Here is a 26,528-nt window from a genome sequence, read left to right as displayed (position 1 = left end):
AAAAACAAAGACCACAAATCTAAAATCTAATCTAAATGTATCATATTATACTTGCAGCATTAAGTGTTTTTAATGGATAACAATCACTCTGCTATGTTTAATGTGGATACGTTGAGTAATTACAGAGAACTAACCATAAACGAGGACAAAACATCTGAATATAATTAAGATGCACAATTTAACTGTCAGAATGCAAAGTATATTTTAATATTCTAGTTAAATGGTTAGAGTTAAAGCTACTATCTGTACCACAAGATGCTATCTATGTTACTTCACATCTGCCACCTACTGGTAAAATAATCAAATTAACTGAAAGATGGCAGCTTTAAGCCTATTTTTTTGTTATTGTTCTTTTACTTTGCAACACAGAAATTTACCCCCGTAGAACAAATAAAGGTTCTCTTATCTTAAATTTTACACACAAATTCTGACCAGCCCTCCACCACAATTTTAAACTATTGTCAGTTTATAACGTTGTGATGTCAGGGGAGCATATTGAGTCTACCTTGAGTTTCTTGTCGGTGCTGGGGGCGTTGTCGTACATCATATGGGAACCCCGGATGTCACACAGTCTGTCTGCATCTCCATGGAGAAGGTAAAAGGGCCAGTGGATGTTAGGCAACTCCCTCTCAATCCTGGACACCGCCCCCATCAGCTGTATCGCAAATGACACCCGCAGCCCGCCATGGTGCACCAGCTCATCTGAGTCGTACGCCTCCACCTGGACAACACAGGGATTGCACTGAATAAATGTTTGCATTATCTACACACATTCCAGCAGGAGATGCGAGTCTGCTGACAGGAGGAATTCATGTTTTCCAAGGATAGACAAGTTTAAATATTATACTGTGCAATATTGAAGGCAACTTGGGCTAGCAGGCACGCTTAAAACTGTTTGTCACTATCAGTTTAAGTAGATTAGAGTGACATTGTGTAGTTCCGGGAAAGAAAACAGCGTGGATATGGTGCGACTGTAACAGGAGACTGACTGAAACCAGAGCATAGAGGTCAGAGTGAGTATGCGTATGAGTGAGTATCTTCACATATACTCCTCTGCTGTGGTGTCTATGCTCTAAGCTCTCAAAGGCAAAGTGACACTGAGCAGCATGTAAAGAATGAACATAAGGTATCTAAAATGTAGTACTATAGTAATGTGACACTGTTCACAGCCCTACAGGTGTGAACTAAACATTGCCGTCTTGACAGTCAGACCTGTAACAAAATCTTAAACAATTTGTAAATTCCTTGTGACATTTCTTGGCACTTAACATTGTTTGAGCTTTAAGTTTATGTTTTGATTAAAATGTTTAATGAAGCTTTTACACAGTATCACATTTACTCATTAACCCAGAGGTTGGTTGTTTAATTAACTGCAACAGATGATGTTGGCACAAACATGCATGAATGGGTTAATGTGATTGTAATGCATTTTGTTCTTTTTTTTTTTCATGTCAGCTTACAGTCATAATTTTGTTTTGTTTTTTACTCCTGATGCCCTTCCCATTACACTGGTTACACGGGTTTGTAACAAATATGCTTCATATCTTGGTCTAATAATAAATATCCTTGAGAATATGATTTTTTGTAATTTGTGCCAGAAATCTGAACCACCCCATCCTTGATTCTTCCTACATAAATCCCAAAGTCCCATCTCTTGTCCAACCAAAGCTATAAAAATGTCCTTGAAAACTATCCGCGTGGCGTATCCTTCCTGCTCTCTGATTGGCTGACGTATTGTTTCCATTAACCACATTTCGGTGTCTAAACCTTTGGGGAGCAGTGGTATTTCTGCTCCACTCCCAAAAACATAACAATAGTCTAGTTACTATAGACTTTGGTCCAAAGGTAATCTCCTGTTTTAATAATGGAGACGTGACATAGATGTTACTGGTCTCAGAGCGCTTTGTTGTGTTAGTGTGGTTCCACACAACCACTTCCTGTTTTTGCTATGTCCTGTAAGCTGAAAAAACACGGTCAGGAGGTCGGGTAAGGTGAGGTAAAAAGATGACAAAAGCAGATGCAACAGTTCATTCCCACATTGGTGCACCTATATTTACATTGGCACCACTCATCCAAAGAGCGGTGATGATGGTAATTACAGTGTCACACTGGAACCTTTCTGATACAGGGTGATATAGACAAAATGATTATGTCAAGGTGCACTAAGTAACTCTTCGGATGGAGGGACCACTCCCTGTTTGTCATCATGCAGATGTAATTTTTTTCTGGAATGTTCTTCAGTATGGAATTAATTATATCTATCTCCATCAAGTTAAGGATGTGACACCACCAAGTTTTTCAAGGTATTTTGGAGATGTAAAACAAATACCAGATAGATATGTTTAATCTCATACTGTGGAACATTCCAGGCAAAGCAATAACATCTCCATGGCGACAAGCAGATGGCAGATGGCCTCCAACATAAAAGTTACATTCCGCACCTTTAATGTTAAGGGGTTATGATTATAATCAGATGATATTTTTGCAATTCATCAAAAATGTGCTAAAATATGCCTGTAATTGGTTGAGGTTTGTGCATTGCACAAAACAGATATGAATTTGTACAACACATCATACTATCTTTATTTTATTTTTATGCTATTTTTGCAGCTTTTCTCTTATGCTATGTACTCGATATTAAATTTTTGCATATTTATTTGAAAACTAAAAAAAAGTCCTTTCTGACCAGCCCAAGTCCAAACAAACCTCTGCAGTGATGCTTATCCAAATAAAAGACTTTTGGCCTGATCCAAGATGCCAATTTTAGTGGAGGGTACATTATGTATTTTTTTCTACTTCAATGTTTGTTTTTTTTCTGACCTGTTTCTTGTCACGTGAAACCCACTTGGACTCTATGGTTCCCAGAGTCAGACTTGGCATCATGTGGTTGAGCACCTTCGCCACAAAAACCTGCACAAAATACACAATATACAATACAAAAGGTCAATTAGGGTTGCAACTAACGATTGTTTTAGTAGTCAGTTAATAATTTTTTTCAATTAGTTGACTTGTCAAACAATGTCAAAACAATTTCTACGTAAAGTATTATTGGTAAAAAAAAAAATAAAAAATTGTTTATTCAATCAATGTTTATTTATTTATTTATTTTTATTTTTCTTTGCCAATGCCGAAGCAGATTGTTTAAAATAAAGAGAAACCAATAGCCAACGAGGTGTGTAGATATTATTAGAACGAAATGTAGGGCCAATTTTGATAATTTACCCCAAAATATGTAATTTAAACTGACTAAAAACTCACTCACAGCATTTACCATAAATCTATAACAGAGCTGTGTAGTCATGTTGTGTTCAAATAAGGCTTTATGCATATTCTATGGGCAGCAGTACGGCCGAAGCAAAATATCGGGCTGTGCTGAAAATTTAAGGTTGATAGCCACTAAGAAACGCAACAATCAGGCTGATATACTGGCCATTTTGAACTAATAATGTTACCGTCTTTGTGTTAAAATAATGGTGATAACATGTCTAGATGACTGGTACAATGACCAAAATACAATTACTGTAGTTATTTTTATAGTCGTATATTCCTCCTATGACTTTATAGGAATAATAGTAGTACAGTACTTATGCAGTTATATACATACTTTGAAGGGTGTGGCAGAGTCTGGGTTCATCTGGACCATGGGAGCGATCAGGACCACTCCTTTAAACTCCGAGGGACGTTCACAGGCTGTCAGGATGGAGATCGCACCACCCTGTAATAATGAGAAAAGACAAGAAATTTGTTTATATAATAACACTATTGTTTGAGTTTACTGGTATTAACAGAGACATTTTTCAACACGAGACATTAATAGTCCCAAAACGTACAAGCAGGGGAGAACTGTGTATATTGTGCATGTAGGAGAAACTGAAAATGCCCCTATATGGTGTGGAAAATAAACCTCGGTCCATTCTGGTTTCAGAATAGAGCGCTGCACTAACTGTCACTCTACATTTGATTCAACTTTACAACTTTTTTGAGATAAGATTGAACTTTATCGACCTTTATTGAACTTTACTGATCTCAGAGTGGGGGAAATTCACTCATCATGGCAGATGGTGGGAAAAAGTGTGCTGCAGCCTGGATTGTCGCAAGGCTTTCAAACTCATGAGAATCCATCTTGTACAGCTCCTGGTTAATCCATTCAAGTCCCCGCGACTTTTGATGTGGAGCAGAAAGCTGATATTTTCCCAAAAAGGAATATAAATATTACCAACACGGTGGCAAGAACAGAAAATGATATGTATGACGCTACACATTTATTTAGCCAAAAATAATAACAATAACTGGGTCAATTGGCTGCTGTATTTGGCTAAAAATCTGAAAAGTCTCTCCTTTGTCTGAACAATTTAAACATCTGTTATTCCAGACTGAGGTAACCTTATTAGCACTGTAGTATCTGTAGTAATCTGCCTTTAAACCGAGAATAACAGAATAACATGTATAGAAGAAAAGAAATATGAAACTAGAGAAAATTGAAATACAGTGATGGAAAACGTATGTGAGGTGATTGTGGTTTTATGCTCATATTATGTCTGAGCAGAGAAGTGAGCGGAGAGTTAAAGGCCCCACTCTGTGTAGAACAAGCCTCTTTGTTAGAAACAGCAGGACCCTCGTCACCAGGGATTTTGAGGAAACATGAACTGGACTGACCACAGATATAGACAGAAAAGACAGTGAAGAAACTAAAATTATGAAGAATAATCAAGATTATTTTGATCTTATACATATTGTAATTTATATTAGGGCTTCAATCAATGATGTATTATGTTAATGTCTAAAGTTAACCTTGTTCAATAAATGATAGCTTGAACAATACATTTTGGGGATCAATATTTAATTTAATATCTACATTTTCTTCCAACACACTAAGATTTGAGCAGCAGAGGATTGAATAAGTAACTTTTATGGCTAATTATTGCTTCATTCTGCCATTTACCTTTTGCAGCTCATACCTTTTAAAAATAAAAATGGTTTACTCTAATTATACTAGGGATGTAACAATAACCGAAATATTGAGATATATTGTCAAAGGTCTCGCAATAATATCGTGGGCTGTCACAATATATCCAAATATATACTCCTCTGCTTAAATGCATGTAGTTCTCTGATGTTTTAGCAACAGCTACAACAGGGAACTACATAGACCGTGATCCTTTGTTCCATTTCAATGCAGACAGTATGAAAAAAATCACTGCTCTAAAGAACTTTTCAATCTTAATACTTTGGAATATGACAGTAATATAGCACCAAAGTCTTGTCAAGGCTTTTAAAGATGAAAAAAGCAATAATTCTTCAATTCTGGTAGGATTTCCACAATATCACAATAAATATCGTATCGTGTAAAATTAATACTGTGGTAGTATCGTACCATGAGATTATAAATATAGCCCTGTCACATTATCAGTAAACACATATGGGATGAAGAATGCTAAGAACTATCAGAAAACAAGAAACCTAGAGAACGATTATAAAGAGTGTTGTAGATGCAGTCAAAGACGACAAGGAGTTTACAGGGGTGAAGGAAGAGGACACAGCATTCCTGTTGTGTTAGTTCAGCTGTTGGTAGATACAGATTTATACAAAGGAACACTACTCCAAACACAGCACTCAAAATACTTTGTGTTTATTAAACTGCATTAAACACAGACAGCAGGTTACAGGAAACAGCCCAGAGGTGGAGCCAAACCCATGAGGTTGACTCTTCCTGTAAGCCGGTCCAGAGAGGCCCCTATTCTGCATAGTTGCCAAGTCCCCTTGTTTATAGTGGCTTTGGGCTTTTTTTGGGAAAGTCGCTTGAAAATTTTAAGAGTCCTGCGGTGTGTTTTTTTGGGCTTGCTCCCGAGAGGCACTTTTACATCCCAAAAGATTCAGTTCTGTTTCACATTACAGACGCTAAACATCTACAACCCAAAATCACATTACAAATAGAGCTGCTAAACTGGGTAGTGCCTGAGGGACTAAAGCGAGTGAGGTATGAGATGGTGGTATGAGGAACAGTCATTGGTCTTACTGGTACCTACACTTCAAACTTCCAGTTGTTTACCCTGTTTACAGCCAGGTGTCTCTGATTACAGTCTGCCAGTGTCTGTACAGTGATGTCACCAATTACTGGAAATTGCAGAGGCCACTCAAGGCAGAATAAACTTCAATTTAGACGTTTTTGACCGGAAAGCCTCAAACTGCCACAAATTACTAGGGACAGTAGATAATGCTTTTCAAAAATCATATTTACAGTTTAGAAGAGAAAAAATTAGATTTAGTGATCAGTTCCACTTTAATAGGCTTAGACTAGTAATAGCCATATACAGTCTATGGTAATAACGACAAGCTGTTAATGTTTTAAAGCCATTATTGATAATAAACATGCTAATATGTGCATCTCATTAACTCTTGTCCAGCTTGACACAACTAGTTGGATTCTTTTTGAAGGGCTAAGGTCTCTTGTTTTTTTTGTTTTTGTTTTTTCAAAGACTTGGTCGCTTATTGCGTTCTCAAAATCTGACAAGCCTGCTCTTCGGTCCCTCATTCATTTACCATGGGCTGTTTAGATTTGCCTATCCACCTGGCTGTACATGCATGAGTTTGAAGAAAGATCAGCAGTCTTACCCACAACCTTAACACTGAGAGGAAGGAGACAGGATAATTACACTGAAAGCATTTTGACTAGTTTAGAGGGATTTTTAGATTTCTAACTTGTTGAACTTTTTTTTTTTTGAGCAAAATTAGTCAAGGAATATTATTATTATTATTATTATTATTATTATTATTATTATTATTATTATTATTATTATTATTATTATTATTATTATATTTATTTTTACTAAATTAGTTGCCTCATTTAGTGCAGTTTTCTCCATAGACAGATAGTTTAGCATAGGATATTAAAACATATATTACAAATCTCAAATTCTTCTGACACTAGGCAAAAATAACTAAATAAAATTCTCAATGAAAACCATGCTTTGTGTTTGTCTGCAGTAGCTCTGTAATGATGAGCCCACAGTATCCGCTTATGTTCTCTGAGTGAGTGTGAGAAACTTATCACATTAGCCACAGTTCTTTCTTAAGCCAGACATCAGGTGACACAAGAGGTCATGTGATATAACAGAGGATTTGTCCTTTAGTCAGCTGACTCCTGTATGATCACTCATTTCAGCTAAATTAAGCCTCAGCTGTTTCGCTAGCAACTCAATGGACATAGTAACCTGCTTGTCTGTGTGTAATTCCACTCATATGTGCAATGGTGTGTTTTATCTAGGGATGGGACAATAAACAATAATATCGTTTATCGTAATAAAAAGGGTCGACAATAATCGTTTGTGGGACATTTTATATAATTGTGATAATCGCCAACAAAGATAATCACCATTATATCACCTGAATGTGCAGCAAAAATGACTTATCCACAAGGGAGTCAACAGGGGGAGACAAAGGGGTCTGTTGTCCGGAGCCCCAGGGTCTTAGTGGCCCAGAATTGGACCCTCTAGGAATTTGTATTACAGGGGGGCCATGTAAGGCTTATTGCCCCGGGCCCCCAAATTTCAGTCGATGGCCCTGCTCATCCATAATATTCTCAGTTAAAGTTATAATTATTCATATCCATAACAACTTTAATCATTATCGTGATATAATCGTTAACTGCAGTTATTTTGGGCAAGATAATCATCACGCAAACTTTTAATATCGTCCCATGTCTTGTTTTGTCCCATTGAAGTTACTCAATTGATGCTTGAAATAGGATTTTTTAAGACATGCTCTGTTTCCAGGTATTTAGTTCAAAGCTGGGGGTAGAAATAGGGTAAATTTTCTGAGCACTCAAGCCACAAATGCAGGACAATAATAATAATAATAATAATAATATATTTTATTTATAACGCACTTTACATTTGACATCAAATCTCAAAGTGCTACAATGCAAAAAATAAAAAATAAATACAAGATTACTCAAACATGCAGTTATCAAAGTACAACAGACTGTTATAATATGGGAAGTGGTATTAGACTTGTATGGGGTATTAACTGCTAACACAGAACAAATGCTATATTGCTATATGTATTAACATGTTTCATAAATTTCACTTTTGTTTCTTTTTGTTTCTCTCCTCCCTTTGCTGTTCATGCCTAATCACCCCCCTATCACATTACAATCGGCATGCAATCCACTAATGAAACTCCTGCAACTGCATCAGGTTTGTGACATTCTAGTGTTGTTTTATATCATGCTTTTGTATATTTATGGAAAATTGTCACGCGCAAGCACAGATGATGCAAGTTTGTCAGTTGAGCATTAGACAGAATCTTAGCTCAGTTACTCAAACATGCATGACCGACATAAAACCAGTTTAGGAGTGTTTTTGATAAGGGAACAATGCTATAACATGGTAGAAAGTCGATTTTGCATAATACCCCCTCTTGAAAAGCTAATAAAGGTTGATTTTACGTAACATGTTTTCTTTATTCTTAGTTCTCCTTGTTTAGTTTAAATATTTCAATAAAACATATTTTTAAAAAGCAATCTAGTGTTATTTAGGTTTTGGGTTTTCTCCAGTCTAATCTTTCTGGTCTTGTGGGAACAGTTTAGAGCGCCTTGTTAAGTGCAGGCCTCTGTCTCATGAATATTCAGAGCAACACAGAGGCCAATTAATGGGGGGAGAAGGGAGAGAGGAGTGAGAGAGAGGGCTCTGTGGGTCTTATGTTTAGAGAGATCTGAAGAACTGAGGAGAGAGGGGTGTCCTTATAAAGAGTTTAGGATTCTACTGAGCAATATAACATATTACATAATAATGGAAATAAAAAACACTACTTAAAGGTACAGTATGCAACTCTCTCGAGGTTGTGTGTCACCTGCATGATTCCATGGAAATACTATGGAACATTCTCCATGGAGATGAATTTTATGCTATATTGTGGAAGATTATAGCCAAAGGAACAACATGTCAATGGATAAAAACTATTTCAATCTAACATTTTATCTTTTATTTTTGTCTGACACTTTTTTTTGGAAGATTTTTTCTTGTCAAATCTTGCACAGATGTGAATAATCTGAAATAAATCAGATTACTCCCATCACATGTAACTGACAATTCAATAATCTGATAACTCCAGAAATCAGATTATGATCAGATTTCTGGTGTGTATGTAAACATAGCCAGTGTACCCATGTCTAGTTTCCATTACACCTTTAACTCAGGGTGGCAGTAGTAGTTAATTTTTGTCAATACTGCCCATCCATCCCTACTCAGTGCTAGGGCTGTTCAATCCGACAAAATACAGACTTTCAATCAAATTTTGCCCTCCAAAGACGCCCTAGATCCCCTCCTGTGCCCTGATCCTGTTCTGTGGACCTGGACCCTCAATTCCCTCGCCTGGCTGCATGGCCTGGTGCCTGGCTGAGGTGGCTCCCTGCTGTGGGTGGGCCTCCCTCTGTCCCTTAGTTGAGTGAGCTCTGGCCCTACAGTCTATTCAATCTGTAAATGGATGCGCATTAGTCCTGGACACATCTGCAGCCTGTCCCTTCATGGGAGTGGATCTGTTCTTCACTGTGATTGTCCTTGAGGTTTCTCTTTTTCTCACTGTGTTTTTTTGAGTTTTTCCTTGCAGAGAAGGAGGGGGATGCTCTGAGACATTTATCCATTTGCTTGTTTTCTGCTGATTAATTTGCTTGTCTGTTTCTCTTTCATTGATGATTTTCTAACTTTCTGTTGGCTAAATCAATTTTCATCTTCAGCTCTAAAAGACAACTGCTGATGTGATTTTGGGCTTTACAAAAATAAATTGAATTGAAGACTGCACTAAGCATTGGGTATTCATGTGTTTCAGCTTCTTGTTATATGGTGCCATTTTAACCATTCAAAATATATAAAATTTAGTTTTGAAATGTTAATTGCTACAACAGTTTGAACTTTTCATCATTCTGAAACTCATGGATAGACCTCTTGATTAAAAACACAAAAGCGGATGATTCGAAATTATTGAATCTTAAACAAAATTCTATTAATTGCATCACCCTGGTTATTACTCACCATAGAGTGTCCCACTATGAAGATGGGGATGCCTGGGTGTCTGCTCTTCATCAGGTCCACGTGCTGAAGAACATCTCGAATGTAAATCTGGAAGTCTCTGATGTTCATGCGCTCTCCTTCACTCTGCCCATGACCCACTGGAAAAACAACAAGACAACACTGTTAGATCATCTGTTTGCTTCTTTAAAGGTGTAATATATAACTTTCCTGCTGGGGCCACATTGCAGGTCAGATCTGTGGTAATATATATATTTTGCCTCATCAATAAAAACACCCAAATTGAAAAAAATACAATGTACTGTTGAAAAGTTAAATGCCAATACTGTGGAATATTCCTGGAAAGCAATAGCAAAATGGAGACAAGCTGGTGGTGGACAGAGAAAAGCATAAAAGTTACATAGTAATGGTAGTAGTGAAAAGCAACAGTAGTAAAAGTAGCAGTTATAGCAGTAATAATAATAGTGTTAGCAGCAGTAGTTGTTTCATACTCCAGTAAGCACCTAATTAAGCCAGTAGATTTCATTTAGTTAGTAATCGAGTAATCTTTTTTTTTTCTAGATTAAGCCTGTTTTTTCATGTGGGTATGATTAAAATACCCACATGAAAAAAAGAAAAAATATATACACTAAAGCTACCGTGTTTCCCAGTATAATTTCTCACTGTGTGTACAAACACAGGTGATGCTGCCGAGATGGAGGTGAGACAGTTTCCATGGCGACCTCTGAACCAATCATAGCCCCTCTCCCCGTCACATGGCAGAGAACTGTAAAACCATGTACTTGTAAGGATTTTTTATGAAAATGTGAAAATGTACGCAGCGCTTATGAGACTGCTGAGTCTAAATGATTACAATGTGATCTAATTAAGTAATTAAATTAATTTTCATTTAATAAAGTTAAAAGACTTGGCCCAGTACATCTATATTGTAAATGCAGCACTAAGGGTAAAAATGAGACTGATGAGTGCTGGATGCATCTAATTAATGCTTGGTGCGCTGTACAGCAGATTTATACTGTTGTATCTTCATCAAAAACAGAGTTGTGGTTAATTTATTTAGTTTCTTTATAAGCTCAAATCACTAACATTACAAACTGCTTTCTTTTTCACTGTGTCAGATGCAGGTCTTGTGCACTCTACAGGTGTTTTGTATACAACTATTAATAGGGCTAGCTAAGGCATTTTCTGCATATATTACTGTAAGTTGTACAACAGATCCTGTACTAGACAAAAAATTAAAGCTACTTTCCTTCAGACTGTGGCCTTCAGGGACTTGATCCAGTTCAGGTTTTTCCATTAACACTGTCACATTCACCACCACCCCATCTCACACTTCTATCAGCTCTGGTCTGCTCCTATCAGGCTTAGTCAACTTCCCTCGTCTTTTATATTTTTTGTATTTTAAGTCATATTTATTCTTTTGTTCTTGAATCGACTTTTAAAACAGCTATATCTAGAGATGTCACAGTTTTAGTGTTACAAATGATTATTGTGAGAAAAAACATCACGATCTTACGATTATTCACATTGATTACACCAAAAATCACATCCATAGTATAACATTCTGACCCAGTGTCTGAATAATATATAATTAGAAATTCAACTGTGATTATGTAAGGGTTAATCAATTTGGGAAAAATATCGAACTGTGATTAGATTTGCAATATGTTTTAATAGGATTGCTTTCTCATTGTCTCATTTTAAAAGTGGCCAACACTACAGGCTTAGCAATTTTTATGCACAATAAGACAAGACATTTTACTATTTGTGGATGAATAAAAATAAAGTTTCCAGTATTTTTAATGTATACAGTATTGCATAGACAAACCGTGGTCGTGACCAAACACCAGCAGTTGCAGCTCCTTGAGTCTCTGGGCCACTTCGTCATAAGGCCCTATGTGTTCTCCAGCTCCATGTGTGATAAACACCAGGGCCCTACGGAGACACAGGAAGGACAAAAAGGTCAGATTAATGTGAGAGGTCTAGAGTGACATTTTAAAGTTAAGATTAGTTGTAAGTGGTCAGTCTTGCTCTGCACTTTGGGGAATGAAAACTGGTAAATATAACTAAGATATGGATTTACTAGAAAAAGGTTTAGGTGATAAAATATAATAAAATAATTATATGAATCAGTAATATTTTCTAATATTTTTGTATATTATAAAACAGCAATAATACATCTGACAAAATATAGCTTCCTGTTATACAACACTGTGAGTACTTTTTTCCCATTCAAAAGATATATGCCATTTTAAATAGTTAACCACTATGCAACGGTCCTAATTTGTTGAATCCTATGGACAGCATTGAATTGGTCATTTTATCGTTCAATAATCAGGAAGAATGTGTTAGTATGCTACTTGTTGTTTACTTCATAATCACAGCAAAACACTGCACTCACGCTAAAACCAAGTGGCAGTGTGATGCTGCAATATTCCCATTTACAACACCGAAAATGTCTGAGCTCAAAGTTAATAAAGTATTGAATCTGTATAGATTGCAGCAGCAGTAAATGAGTCCTCTTCAGTGTTTCCAAAGTTAGACAGATGAATCAGAGGAAGAATGAAGAGACTGCAGCCTTCAACAGCCCCATTACAAACTATTATAACCCAGAGAAGTGACTGGGAACAAAGAGGTGCTCTCAGGGCTGGAGGAAATTAGAGGATTTCAAACTCTACTCTCAAAGACCCTTTAATTTTTTCCTACAAAGAGATTTTTTTGTTATAGACCAAAGGAAATGCCACAACTAATCTAGGAATAATCTAAGACTAGATTAAACAGGATTAAACTAGAGGTAGCAGCAACGTGGTCTAAACTAGGGAGGAACTGTACCAGAACTAATTTAGGACTAAAGCAGGGCTAAACCTATTCTAAACCAGGTCAAACAGGTAATAAATACAATGCCAGAGGGACCAGGTAACACTTAGACCGACCTCCACCAAGGCATTGTCACAATCTCACAATGGTTAATGGTTAGGTGATTGTTCTATAATATCTATCCACTGACCCATGACCCTATTTCAAACCTACAAACACTTTAAGACAGAAACTAGTCCACCCAAGGGACAAATCCCCGAGCTACAAACAAAGCAATGTGGGCTACTCCATTCAGTGTAGTGAAGAGTGCAGTGAGCGTTATATTGGAGAAACAGTCACTCCATAAGAGAATGTACCAACACCGTCACGAGAGCTCCCCAGTCCGCTGTACATCTCCATCTCAAAGCCACAAACCACTCCTTTGAAGATAGTGAGGTTCAGATCTTAGCCAAAGAAAAGAAATGGTTTGAGAGGGGAGTTAAAGAGCCACATTTTGCTAGAAAAGACAATCCATCTTTGAACAGGAGTGTGGCCTTAAACATCATTTATCTCTTATTTATAACTCCATCCTCAGACCTAAACCTAAACAAGGAGAACAATAGGGCTAGCCAGTATGCAAAGAGGTGTGAGAGCGTCCGTTTGGGCATGAATGATTATGCACAATATGACTCAGGCACAGTTCACACTTAATGTAGTTCAACAGACAGAGGCAACAGAGACTGTAAACAGGTGCGTTAGTTTCAGTGTAATCAGTGCCTCCCTTCAAATATAAGGAAATGTCCAGCAGTGATCTGACCAGAACTGAACAAGATGCTTGGGTGAGCAGCACATCTCTAAAAGTCTTTGCTCTAAAAAATTTTGTCCAGTTGACAGAATTGATTTTTCTTTTACTAGGAAACTTTGAAGTAGTAGGGAAATGTCTTACAAGCCTTGAATATTTGTAGCTTGATATTTTTAAAGTTAACATCAAGTTTTTATGGCCCTGATGATGCAGAATGTCTTGTCCTTTGTATAGAGCAACTCAATAGAACTCTTTGTGTGTTACTGTACAGAAGTGGAGGCTGCAGAGGCTAAATCAGTTCACTCTCTGTCCACTCTTTGTCCTAATGTGAGACGCTGGCTTTTACAGACTGCAGTGAAGGCAACATTCCTCTCATTCATCAGCACCAGTTGGGTTTCTCTCAATTAACCCCATCCTTGCGACACCAAAAAGATGGGTATTGAAATCTAGTCAGTTCATATTACTTTTATAGTTCATATGTCAATTCATATGAACCTTGAAGTTAATTTTATTAAAAATATATAAATCGCAACTCTGATCACAATTGCCATGCTTGTTAGAAAAATTGTTATTAGACATTTTTCCCAAATTGTTAAGCCCTGCATCAGCCGCTCTTAAATATCTACTGAATGTGTCCCTTTCAGATCAGGCTAAATAATTTTAAGGTGTACTAGCAATACTTCTGTCAATAATACTGATCCATGCAGTAGCCTTTTATTTTGTCCTTTTATGTCCTGTCCCAGCTCATGAGAACCTCAGTCCTCCTCATTTCCCACAGAACCCTCATTTAATCTGCACTCTCAGTCCAAGGGTTGAAGAGGGTCAAACCAAAGACAACAGGAGGGCTAATGGAGTGGCTGGTTCTAAGCTAAGTGCAAGTTATGCAAGTGGATTCATTTAGAAGAGAGAATTTAGAATTACCTACACCTCTCAGACCATGAACTTAAAACCTGTTTAGCACAATTGCAATTAAAAAATAATAATGTGCTTTTCTGGTAGGGCTGGGCAATTAATCAAACTCATTTGATTAATTTGTGTTTTAAATTATAAAGATTTTTGAAAAATTGCAAACTAATGAAATCCAGGATTCTTATGAATTAGGTTAACTCCTGATTTTCTTACTTGCAAAGTGGGGTTATTGTGCAATTAAACAATTGGCATTATGAAAAAATCTCATTGTAATTTAAAATATTAATATTAGATTGTATTTATACACAAATGTGATTGATGGTAGTTTACAATTTCTTAAATAATAAGATAAGAGTGAAAATGTAAAGAGCTTACCCTGTTTGGAAGACAAGCAGCACCTGCTTTGACTTTGATTAAAATTGATTAAAATTGTAATTGTCCAGTGTGTGCAAAAAAAATCTACATTTACATTTTTGGCCAAATCACCCAACCATATTTTCTGGTAAGGTGTCCGCTACCTGCTTGTCTCTAAGGAAATGTTAGTGCTTTATCTGAAATGCTCCACAGTATGGGGTTAAATAAATAAAAAAATTGATTGATAACCATGTATTTTTATGTACTCTTATTGAAGACACGCCTCTTCAAAGATCTATGCGTGTTTGAAAATGTATACTAAGTATAAAATCTTGATTTGAAAAGTAAAAAAAAAACTTTTTCCCCAAAAATTGTGAAGCCTCTCTTAAACCTATTCACTCACAAAACTTGTAGAGTAGTTGAACTTAAAAAGTCAAATTGCATGTCTAAAGCCTGTACTTTGGAGGACACACAGGAAGTACAGACACAACCACCGTGGCAGACGCTAAGTGCAGAGTGCAAAGTGTAGAGGGAAGTTAAGGGGCTCAAATGAGTTCAACATGAAGCAGACAGAACCAGGTCACTCTTTTATATATCTTCACTATGAACATACGTGTCATTATATATACGACAACATACTTTAAGTACCTTACTTAAAGGCACTTAGAAAACATAAGTAAAATTTGTACTGGTGTGTTATATTTTAAAAACAGTTCAAGGAAATTGGCTAATTCAGGTAACTTAAACCTAAAAGAACCCCGATTGTTACAACAGAGCAGTAGTAAGAAAACTTTTTTATATTTTCATGACTGCAGACGCAAATGTAGTTAATATAAATATGCAGCATTCAAACCTGTATTCTGCGTTACAAAACTGCAGTGCCCAATGGGGGTTGATGTTGTAAATGTCACCACAACAAAGAGTCAGCGTCTCCAATGGGTAGATGCAGATCACGCTAGCAAGCAGCAGTTTAATTTGCACCAAAATGAGTATGCAATGCTTCTGAATCCTGCGTATATCAAAAAATAAAATAGGAGTACGACCTAAGTAAAGAACAGTATGTTGGTGGTGATTAAAGATTGCTCAAACATGCACAAACCACTCCAAATACAACTTTGGCTGAGTAAATCGTGTGGAGAAACAATTATAACATGTTTAAAAGCTCTAAAAAGTCCATTTTGCATAATAAGTCTGCATTAAGTGGCAAGTGGCACAACAACAACAACTCAGAGCTGTTCATTGATCGTTAACGAACAACTTTAGTTACCAAGCATTTAAAACTAAAACTGGACAATTCAAGACAGCTTTCAAGAGAAAGTTAAATTTAATAAATAAACAAACTTTTACAGTCCAATCCCAGCAACTATACAATTTTACATCACTTTTTCATAACTGCTCTCTGTCTCTGCCCTCAGCCTTATAGTTCCCCTGTACATTCTTTACCTAGTCCGACTTTGTGTGTCCTTGAAACACTTACCCTGTCAATCATTCCTCCTACTCCACTCTTTAACTTTCACCCACTTCCTATGTCTCTCCCCTGTGTTATTAGAAAACAGTGTGAGAGGTCAAATCTCCTGTGCCATGTTGGATGTTTGAGGATCGCTCAAGTCCACTCACTGCTGAGGTCACTGCTCTCCCAGGAAATATTTGTACTACAATTTATGTGATAAAAGCGGAAATCAATGGAACCAAAAACAGAGTAGGGAGGAAGTAGGCTTGATATATACCCAGATTCTAATCGATACTAAAACTAGTATCAAAACAGGATACAAGACACTAGAACTATAAATACTGTATCAATACTGAAATAAATTATCTAAATAGGACACAATTCAGAAAGCTCTTGGTCTATACCACAACTAGTACAAGATCACAGAGAAAAATGAAATAAACTACTGTTAATTTGGGTTGAAAATGACATTCGATATATTTCCCTTAGTATCTGAAGTTTGACATTTTAGTATTGCACATAATCACAACATAAGCATTATTATTCATTTGGTTTTAAGTATCACTCATCATGCCAGAGGTTTTGAACTAAAACAAGATAACTCCTATTACTTTAAGGGACTGAGGCTTTTGGTTGTCCATTGTCCTGCGGAATTGAATAGAAAAGGTGTTAGCCAACCTGAAAAACATAAGCCAAAACTTGTCATTCTCATAATAAAAAAGAATCAGTTTAAATAGGCCAAGTTTAGTCCTGGTCTAGTCTGAGTTTAGATCCTAGTTGAGAGCTACAGGTCATGTTTTTGCCCCTGGAATTGCTGACATAATCAATTTCAAACTCAGTTTTTGATACTAAGGAAAAGACTCAATACTTGATACCAATTTTGATACATAAAATATGGTAAAAACACATTTTTAGTATGTATTTTTAGCTATATTATAATATGTTTTTATGTGGTCTTATATAAGTTCTGATATAGACTAATCTTTCTCAAATCTATTCAGAAAAGCTCCAATTGTGTCTTCTTTGTGTTCAATATAGATACTTGCTCAAATGTAGTTTTGGTAATAGTTTTTGTATCAGTTTAATTATCTGGGTATTTTATATATATTTATAGTTTAGTCCTGGTTTAGCCTTAACTTATCCTCCTGAGCTCCTATCACTCATAAAACTTAATGAACTCTCATATTATATCCTTCCTGAGGCATTCTAACCCAGTACTGTGCTGTGGTCTGTGTTGTGACTGAACAAAGTGATGCTGAGGAGCAGGATGCGGTCACCATGGAAACAGAGGCATCCTCCGTATCTCGCACCGACAGAGACAGAGCGGAGTTTATAAAGACGTGAGCATTCACCATTCATCAATGTCAGCTGCTGCTCGGCATTCACGCAAGATTATTACCTCAACATGCAGACAAGAGAAAGACATGAGGGAGGGGAGTGGATTGGAAAATAGCTGTGTAAATACATTAGACTGGATTTATAGATGTATAGAGGGATAACGTTTAATTTTTTTCAATCAATTAATTACGTAGCCAGGGTAGATTTTGGAAAAAAAATATGAAACTGTGATTGGGATTTCTGATATACATTTTTTAAACGTAGGATTCTGTTCATATTGTAAGCAACTCCAAAATAATTGCGGATAAGTGCACCAACTCAATTTGTTTCCCGTTCAAATGCGATATAAAGTGCATCCCTATTAAAACCCCATTCGACAGCCCTCTGCATATTTAGCTTATGTACTTTTAAAACTTTGTAAATGTATTAACACACAGTAACCTCATGGTACCCACTACTCCAGTTTGGAGAGAGCCCATGTGTTTATGTGAGAGAGTAAACACACTGTAAAGACTGAGCTCAGCAGCTTCTGTCTCATTAAAGTGCCTGTAAATGTAATTCCTGTGGAGGTTACCAGGCTTTAATCAACACCGCTAACACTGGAAGCAGGGTTCTGGTATTCTGAAAATATAATACATAACGGATCTTTAAAACAACTGATTTGTTCTTTATTTAAACTCTTTTTAAAAATGTGTTTCTGTGTTAATTAATCCATTTATAATTTGAGTAAAATAAAATGTTCTTTTTCTTCTTTTGGCATATTGCTGAAAATGTTTTTGCTGCATACAGTAACTTAACTAAAACTCAAAGTATGCAACAAAATAGTGACTTCAGTAATAGTATAAAGTAGTTTCAGAGAGTGTTTCTAATAGAGAGGAAAATCATAAAGCACAAAAATCATTCTATCAGTCTTAGGGAGAATTGTAAACACATGTGCTATATCTTGCCAATTTCCCCTCAAAAACATCTAAAATTTTATCCAAATCCAAAAGAAGAAACAGAGCCAGACTGTAGTAGTACCTTTGATTAAATAAATCATTATGACAGTTTCTTTTGCTTATAGGTGGCACTTTGCAAATTTTCTGCAACGTGCTTGTCTCCATAGAGATGTGTTTTTCTGAACTCTTCAACAGCATGGCATAAATTCAGCTATCTTGCTTTCATTTTCACTTTTTCATACACAAAGACACCTTGAGAAACATGCATTCTTTGAGTGCAGTCACCTCTCCACAAATCTTACCTGTAACTTGGTCTGGTGGCATTTCCTGATTTGCTTTTATATGCAGATACAGTCCAGGTAAAGTAATAACATCTCCATGGAGACAAGCATGTGGTTATAGTGCACCTTTATGTGTGGTGAAAAAGCTAACATCAGTATTTTACTCAGATGAATCTATATGCCAACATCAAATATTTACACAGATGTTAAAGCTGATGTGTTGCCAGATTGTACAATTATCCCTCAAATTCCTCTCTGTGATCTTGAGTGAAACCCCGCCCAAAGTTCTTAAGTCCTTAATGTTTTCCTTAGATCCACATGTGTGTCTGATTTCATGCTGACACTGCCACATGTTCTGCTCAATCTCAGGAAAAAACTGGCACCAGATCAGAGCCGTCTCTACATGCAAAAAAAATACCTTTAAGACGAACGGAGAAAGATTTGAGTCCATGTGCTTTTGACACGCGAAGGGATCGTAAAAGTGAGACATGGTTTAGTGCGAACTTCTGAATACATCTGGAGAAAAACTGAAAGCATGTATATTTTTAGAGTTATGATGATTTAAAGGTTTACGTAGCATCTGTTTGAGCGAGGAAGATAACATACTGAGCTGTTAGGAGAATGGAATTTTTCCAGTTCCTATCCCAGTATGTGAGGACTTACATTTCAAAACAGGGCATGGACTGGACTAATACTCACTCACAATACTCAATACTAACTAAACCACCTTTGCTCCTCTCAGATGGATATTTAGACCAGTCCTGTAGAACTGACTTGTCCAGCAGACTTGCACAATGTAGTATTAATTAAAATTGACTAAAATGTTTTATTTTTTTCATGGCTGAAAGCAATTGTTTAGAATCCAGAGAAATGGATGATCAGTAAACTCTGCTGATATTGCTGGGCTTGTCTGATCTCAAAATCTAAGCAGGGTTGGTCTCGGTTAGAGCTTGGTTAGACATAGATGGGAATACCAGGTTTGAATGGGGTGGTACTGGCTCTGAGGCATCACCGCAGGAACTACGGGTGCTGCAGGTGTAGGAAGGCCCATTGGTTGCTGGATCTGCGCTGAGCAAAACTAGATCTATTTCTAGCAAAGATAAGATAAAAATAAACTCATTCTAAAAGTACACATGTTGTATTTAAATATATTTAAATGCAGAATGTATTGCGGCGAAAACTGTGAGTGCTGACCAGTGACAGAGTGACAGCAGCATATCACAAAAGAACAGAGAAAAGGACAACCCCGGACTGGATTAAGAGGAAGAAACAACAACGTGGATCCCTGTTACAGTCTGAATTTGTTGTGCAGGTCGTGTTTGTTTAAAACGAATGCATCAGGACTTGTTGTTCTTGTTTACACTGTGAAAAGACCATCATGGGACAAAACCACATGTCCCTTGTCTCACAGTGGTGGATTTGGCTTCATCTGAGCAGGAGAGCATCGCGGTGAGTAAGACGATGAAGTTACAGTGTTTATTTTACTTCAATGCCTGATTGCTTGTTGTATGTGCATAAAATGAGGCTGAGCGCACACGTGGGCCAAATTATATTTTGTGCTTTGACTTTGTATTTGTCATTTATTTTTGTGTAGGTGACAAAGGCTGAAAAGCTATTCATTAAGTTAGCTATTAACGCATATAAAATTTGCCTTCCTTGAAAAAATCTGCCATCCGAAATTACATTCCCACCACTATGCTCTAGAGCGTACTGTGTAGTTGTGTACTTGATCAAGACTTTTCACCCACTTTGCCTCTAGTATCAATACACTAGTATATGAATGAGAGTGTATGTCTGAGAGCAAGTGCAGATTAAAATGGGGTCATCGCATGTATAGCCTGTGTGTTCATACTTGTGGACCTTCAAAAATGAAAAAAAAATAAAAAATTGTCAAAGCAAGGGAAGTTTATTTGTATAGCACAATTCATACACAAGGTAATTCAAATTAAATTAATCAAATCAGATTAAAATAACAATACAACTAATCAAAACAGAAATAATCACAAATAATCATCATAAAATTAACATTACAAGAGAAGAGTGCAGAATAAAAACCTTTCAGTCGTATGCACAGCTAAACAGAACTGTTTGAGCCTGGATTTAAACATTGTCAAAGTAGAGGCTTGTCTCACATCTTCAGGAAGACTGTTCAAGGTTTAAGTGCATAAAACTGAAATTCTGATTCCTCGTGTTTAGTCCTGACTCTGGGCACCAGCAGGAGGCCGGTCCCTAAAGTCCTGAGTGTGAGATGTTTCATATGGCACTAACATGTTGGAGATCTACTTTGGTGCTGGTCCATGGAGAGACTTATTCACAAGCAGAGCTGCTTTAAAGTTTACTCTCTGAGCCACAGGAGCCAGTGCAGAGACCTGAGCACAGGACTTATGTGCTTGTACTTCCTAGTTCTAGTCAGGACCCAAGCAGCAGTGTTCTGGATGTACTGCAGCTGTCTTAAGGCTCATTTGGAGAGTCCAGTGAGCAGGACGTTATAGGCCAATAGAATGTTATGATGTCATCTGAAACCACCAATTTGTGGACATGTCACGATAACATATTTTGAACTACAATATATTGCTACAGAGCATGATACACAATGATATAAGTATTTTATGCCACTGAGGCAGTAACCCTACAATAGGATAATACCAATGAACCTTCATCTAAGTCAGGGATGTCAAACTCAAATTTGCAGAGGGCCAAAATTAAAAACTGGGACTAAGTCGTGGGCCAAACTAAATATTTATTGAAACATTTTAACAACATCTGCATGTTTTTCAGAAGGGGTGGATTAAATTTGAGTAAGGCAACAGGTAGCACATGCTAATGTGTGCCAACAAAAGTGGTGGGGGCCAGCGCCAATGTATTTGCAAAGCTTTCTGGGATTCGTATTATTAGCAGTGCATGGGCATATACGGTGTGGCAGCCGATGAGCCAACTCTAATACATATTTGATATGATCTCGCAGGCCAAATATAATTATATCGAGGGCCAAATTTGGCCTGAGGGCCTGAGTCTGACATGTCTGATCTAAGTGAACCATATTGTAAAACTTAAGCAAATAATAAATAAATAGCACAACTAAACACTTAAGAAGTTAGTTCTAATGTCTATAATGTGCAGATGTGATTCGACCAACTACAGCTCGAAAGTCATCATATAGGACTAATACTACAAAAAATAAGGAAAATACCCTACACTAGTGCAAAGAAAAAGTTCATGCAATAATTCAAATCATTCTATCATGACAGGCCTACATACTTGGACTGTCCCAGCCACATATACAAATAATATCCAGCACTAAAAAGACAGAAAAAATATATAACTGACAAAACAGAAAAGGAGGGAACAAGGGCATGTTAAAGCACTACATTTACAGTACACTCTGAACTATGTACTAAAGTGAGAGCCCCAGTTTGGATACAGCCTGTATACACATCCAGGATGACCGGGATCAACTCAGAGCAAAACTAACATTTACCTTTTTTTTTTTTTCCCACAACGTGTTGACCACTCACCCACTCACCTTTGGCCTCATTCCTCCAGTATACTGACACCGAGCCATAGACCTACTACTAGACAGAGCCACCTCTCACCTAGGGCTGCAAGATGTATCAAAATTTCCTTTGCAAACAGCATATTATCCTATGTTATTATGTAAAACAAAACTGCTAAACCTGTAGTTTAGAATATGGTAAAGTAGCAAGCAGCAAAAATCATATACTAATCAATACAAAAACTAGTACTGAAACTAGATACTCTTGTGAACTAGTATCAATACTAAAAAAGTCAGATTCACAAGACAGAAATTAACCTTTTCTGAAGAGCTTTAGAATGACCTCGAGCATGCTTTTTTTCAGTGTATGAAGGCACATTGTGTTCTGCGTCCTGACTGGCTAAGGGATATGCCGTGTATCCTGTACAATACAGAAGCATTCAGCTTAACAAATATACATAAATGTTTGATGCAGTGTGACTCTGAAGTGCTGTATGTTTGCAAGTTTTCTCCCTGACAAAACCCACTATGTCGATGGAACGTTCTGCACCGACAAATGCACCTGAGCCCGTGCCCAAAAGGCCAAGTAAGATGCTAACCATCGCAGAAAAAGTTGGACTTCTGGAAATGCTGAGGGAAGGAAGAGGTTACGTGGCTGTAGGGCGTCATTATGGAATAATTTAATATTCGGTTCATCACATGAAGAAGGAGGAAAATAACATAAGGACGACAGCACCAATAGGTTTTAACAAGGATAAAAAAAAAAGGGTTGTAACTGCAACAAGACCATCGTAAGTATGGCGTCTGCTTTAGCTTTGTGGATCAGTGACTGCAGGAAAAACAACATTACTACAGTGGAGCGGTGCCAGGACCAAGAGGCGCGGTCAGAGGAACTGTGAAATACATGTGAATCACTATTAATCATTTCTTATGTGTCCAACCTCGTAGGTTGATCATATAATTAAATTTGTTACAGTATTTCTAAAAGCTGTCATTTTTATTTACAGTACAGTATAGTATTTGGTTTCGTGCTATAATACTGTGCTTATTTTTTAAAATTTACAAGGGTTTGAACTTTGAGAGTGTTTGTACAAGAGAGAAATGCCTGTCTGAGAAACGTATATGAAGTGTGTGGTGAGGGTTTTTACAGCCTTATAATATATACAATAATTGTAAAAAATACAGCTTTCTACTTCATGGATTTTGTCTATTGCGGGTTATTTTTGGAAAGTAACCCCCATGATAAATGAGAGACCACCAGCAAATTTTAAAAGAAAATCAATTTTGTACATATATAAGCTGCACTTGAATATAAGCCGCAGGTTTTTATGTTGTAATATGAGATATTTACGCAGAAAGATGGTACATGGAGATTTTTTTTGTTTTGTTTTAATTTAAGAGCCTTTTTTTTTTTTTTTTAAACTGTTCCTGAAAATCGGCAGTATGGCATCAAAACGACAGTAACATGGGATGAACATAACTGCATGTTTAAAAAATAAAACGGCATCGGGCAACACGGGCCATCTGCTTTTATTTTTCCTGAAAGCTTTTGTCGTCTTTTTACATTGACTAAGTTCTTCCCGCTGCCGCCTCCAACATCACACCATTGGTTAATTTAAGCCAAGTTTACGTGCAGTGGCTCTATTTCCTTCTTTGAGGCCAGATCCATTGCCTTTAACTTAAAAGCTGCATCATTTACATTTGCTCATGTGTTTTCCATGATCAGAATGTGTGCATGATGAGCAAAATGATAGTTCAAAATCAAAACTAGTGTATTCTTCAGCGCATAATCTTTCCCCATGTCTCACTTTTGCATTTAGAGCTAGAGAGAGCCCCGCCCCCTGGTGGCCGTTAGCCAGTAAAAATTTATAAATTAGCCACACCGTTGTATAGGCTCAAAGGGAGGGTTCAAAGGGAGGGAAAAAAGTAGCGGCTTATAGTCTGAAATTTACGGTAATTCTATTCAGTTCGTTACTTCAAATTACATATCAAAATAGAAAAAGAAATTATTTGAATCTCAAAATACAAAATCTCCTCTGTGTGGGAAACCTGTCCTGAAAAAAGGAGGAGGTGGAGCCATGGTGTTCTTCAAAAACAGATTCTTGGAACAGCAGAGATCAGATCAATATTTACCAAAGTGACCCATTTTCACAGCTTTAGTTCTGGCTCCTCTATGCTCTCCTGGCACTGCTGTCTCTGCTGCCCACTCTGCTCTCCACTTTGGAGGTCTGTAAACACCGATTTAACATGCTAAAATGTGGCCAAGTTAAAGTAGGAAGAACGGCTGCAATAAATATGATAAAAATATGATAAATAGTCATAGCCATATTTTGATAATCGTCACCGTTATCTGGACAAAGTTATGAAGCAAAGGTTCATTCTGTCCTGTGAACGTGGCCTTTTTAGTATCAATGCTCAAATGAGTATCTAGTTTCGATACTAGGGTTAGTATCCATTAGAATTAGATTTTTGAATTTGAAGTTCAAATTGATTTGTATGGGAGAAAAAAAAGGATTTTGCCCCCTTTCTTGCAGTGGAAATTGTAGTGATGCTCTGATCCAATACTGGTATCGTACATATGATACAAAGCTGTCCTGTGGCTACTTGAAGGATAAATAGTAGCTGTATGACACATTTGGATCTGTTTTGTCTTATAGGAAATAAATGCCGTTCACAGTCTCTGCACTGGTATCGGTCGATATCGGGTATTGGCAGATACTTAAATTCATAGTATTGAAATCAATATGGGAACTCAAAAAAAAAAACAACTGAAAAATAAGGGTTCATCCCCAAGGATACATACAAGAAAGGCTGGTCACTGCAGTCACAGGGGCCAAGGTTTAGCACAGGGCTATGTTTTTAGTAAAATAAATAAATAAATAAATAAATAAAATGAAATAAAATAAAACAGAATTTATTTTTTTTAAGGCAAAATCGCCCAGTCCTACTCTGTACATGTCCAAACCATCTCCATCTGACTTCATCAAATTGCATATGAATATCAAATAAAGCATTTTTAAAATACAAAACAAATGTACCCATGGCTTGGAAAGTCATAATCAAGAAATAAAATAGTAAAATTAGGATAGATGGATGGATTAGGGGTAGGAACCACAGGGTCCCTCATGATTCAGTACAATGCATGGCTTATGATACACGATCCCAATTGTGCGATACACCTAATGATCAATATATTGCAACGAACAAATACATTCTGTCCCAAATGTATGCTTTTTTCATCATCAGAATCTCAATACTGTATCATCAAATTAAGTATTACGACATACATTTTTCCATATTTTAGCACAGCCCTAATATGTATAGACCGATGTTTGGGAATCACAGGAAATAAATAAAAAATACAAATTCTTGCCCTACTGATGCTGTTGGACATAACACGCCATAACGGACATAACACGCCATTATATCGTTAGTGAGTTTAGTCCAGTGCAGACCCGGTCCTGGTTCCTAGTTCCCCTGGAGGTCGGTCTTTAAATAGACTGTGTGCTGCAGATTTAGAGTCTTATGCAATCTTTGCCCTGACCACTTCTGAGGACTCCTCCGATACTCACGTGCACTATTTCACATGCACACTCCTGTCTCCTGCACTTTCGTCAGACTAGACATATTCTGGGGATTGAGAATAAACACTGATAAAAGTTGTTATTGCAAGTGCTATGTCTTTTCAAACATGTTGTTACAAATTGTCTGGCAGCTTAATGTTTTACCATTTTAAACCAGTTGTAGTTACGCCCTGATGGGAGCCTGAGAATCTTCTCTAGTTTTAGTTTGAACTGTCAACCCTGTCCTTTTGTCACTGATATTGCACCACTGTCTGGGATAGTTTCATGCAGTTGTTTGCACATGGTTCTCATCAGTCTCTGCCCACATTTTTCTCACTTTTTATAATGCATTATGACAAGGAACTAGCTGGGATCATGTCAGACAATGTTTTCCCTTGATTCTTGGGGAAAAATGCCCCTGATTGGACAAAAAAAATTGTGTCAGTAGGCTTAAACTCAACTTAAAATAAAGTAAATGCTCTTGAAAGGTGCCATGCTGGATTTAAAAATGTGAAAAACAGAAATAGCTCATTTTAAATGGTCTAAAATTCCTCACTTACCAAATGCATTTCAAGCATC

General features: G+C 36.9%; 1 protein-coding gene across 2 annotated transcripts in view; it reads right to left on the bottom strand.

Moving 5' to 3' along the window:
- The window catches only part of mgll (monoglyceride lipase), a 50,784-nt gene that overhangs the window by 5,155 nt on the left and 19,101 nt on the right, over positions 1-26,528 (bottom strand). For both annotated transcript variants that reach the window (XM_033969163.2, XM_033969161.2), the window contains 5 exons: positions 11,854-11,960; positions 10,029-10,165; positions 3,605-3,715; positions 2,821-2,910; positions 506-721 (listed from right to left, as the gene is read on the bottom strand). In XM_033969163.2, coding sequence (XP_033825054.1) covers positions 506-721; positions 2,821-2,910; positions 3,605-3,715; positions 10,029-10,165; positions 11,854-11,960 — 661 coding nt within the window. The remainder of the gene's footprint in view (positions 1-505; positions 722-2,820; positions 2,911-3,604; positions 3,716-10,028; positions 10,166-11,853; positions 11,961-26,528) is intronic.

The sequence above is a fragment of the Periophthalmus magnuspinnatus genome, chromosome 7 (assembly GCF_009829125.3).
Source record: "Periophthalmus magnuspinnatus isolate fPerMag1 chromosome 7, fPerMag1.2.pri, whole genome shotgun sequence".
NCBI classification, from domain to species: Eukaryota; Metazoa; Chordata; class Actinopteri; order Gobiiformes; family Gobiidae; genus Periophthalmus; species Periophthalmus magnuspinnatus.
The sequence above is the reverse complement of the archived record's forward strand: the minus strand, read 5'-3'. Positions and strand labels throughout refer to the sequence as shown.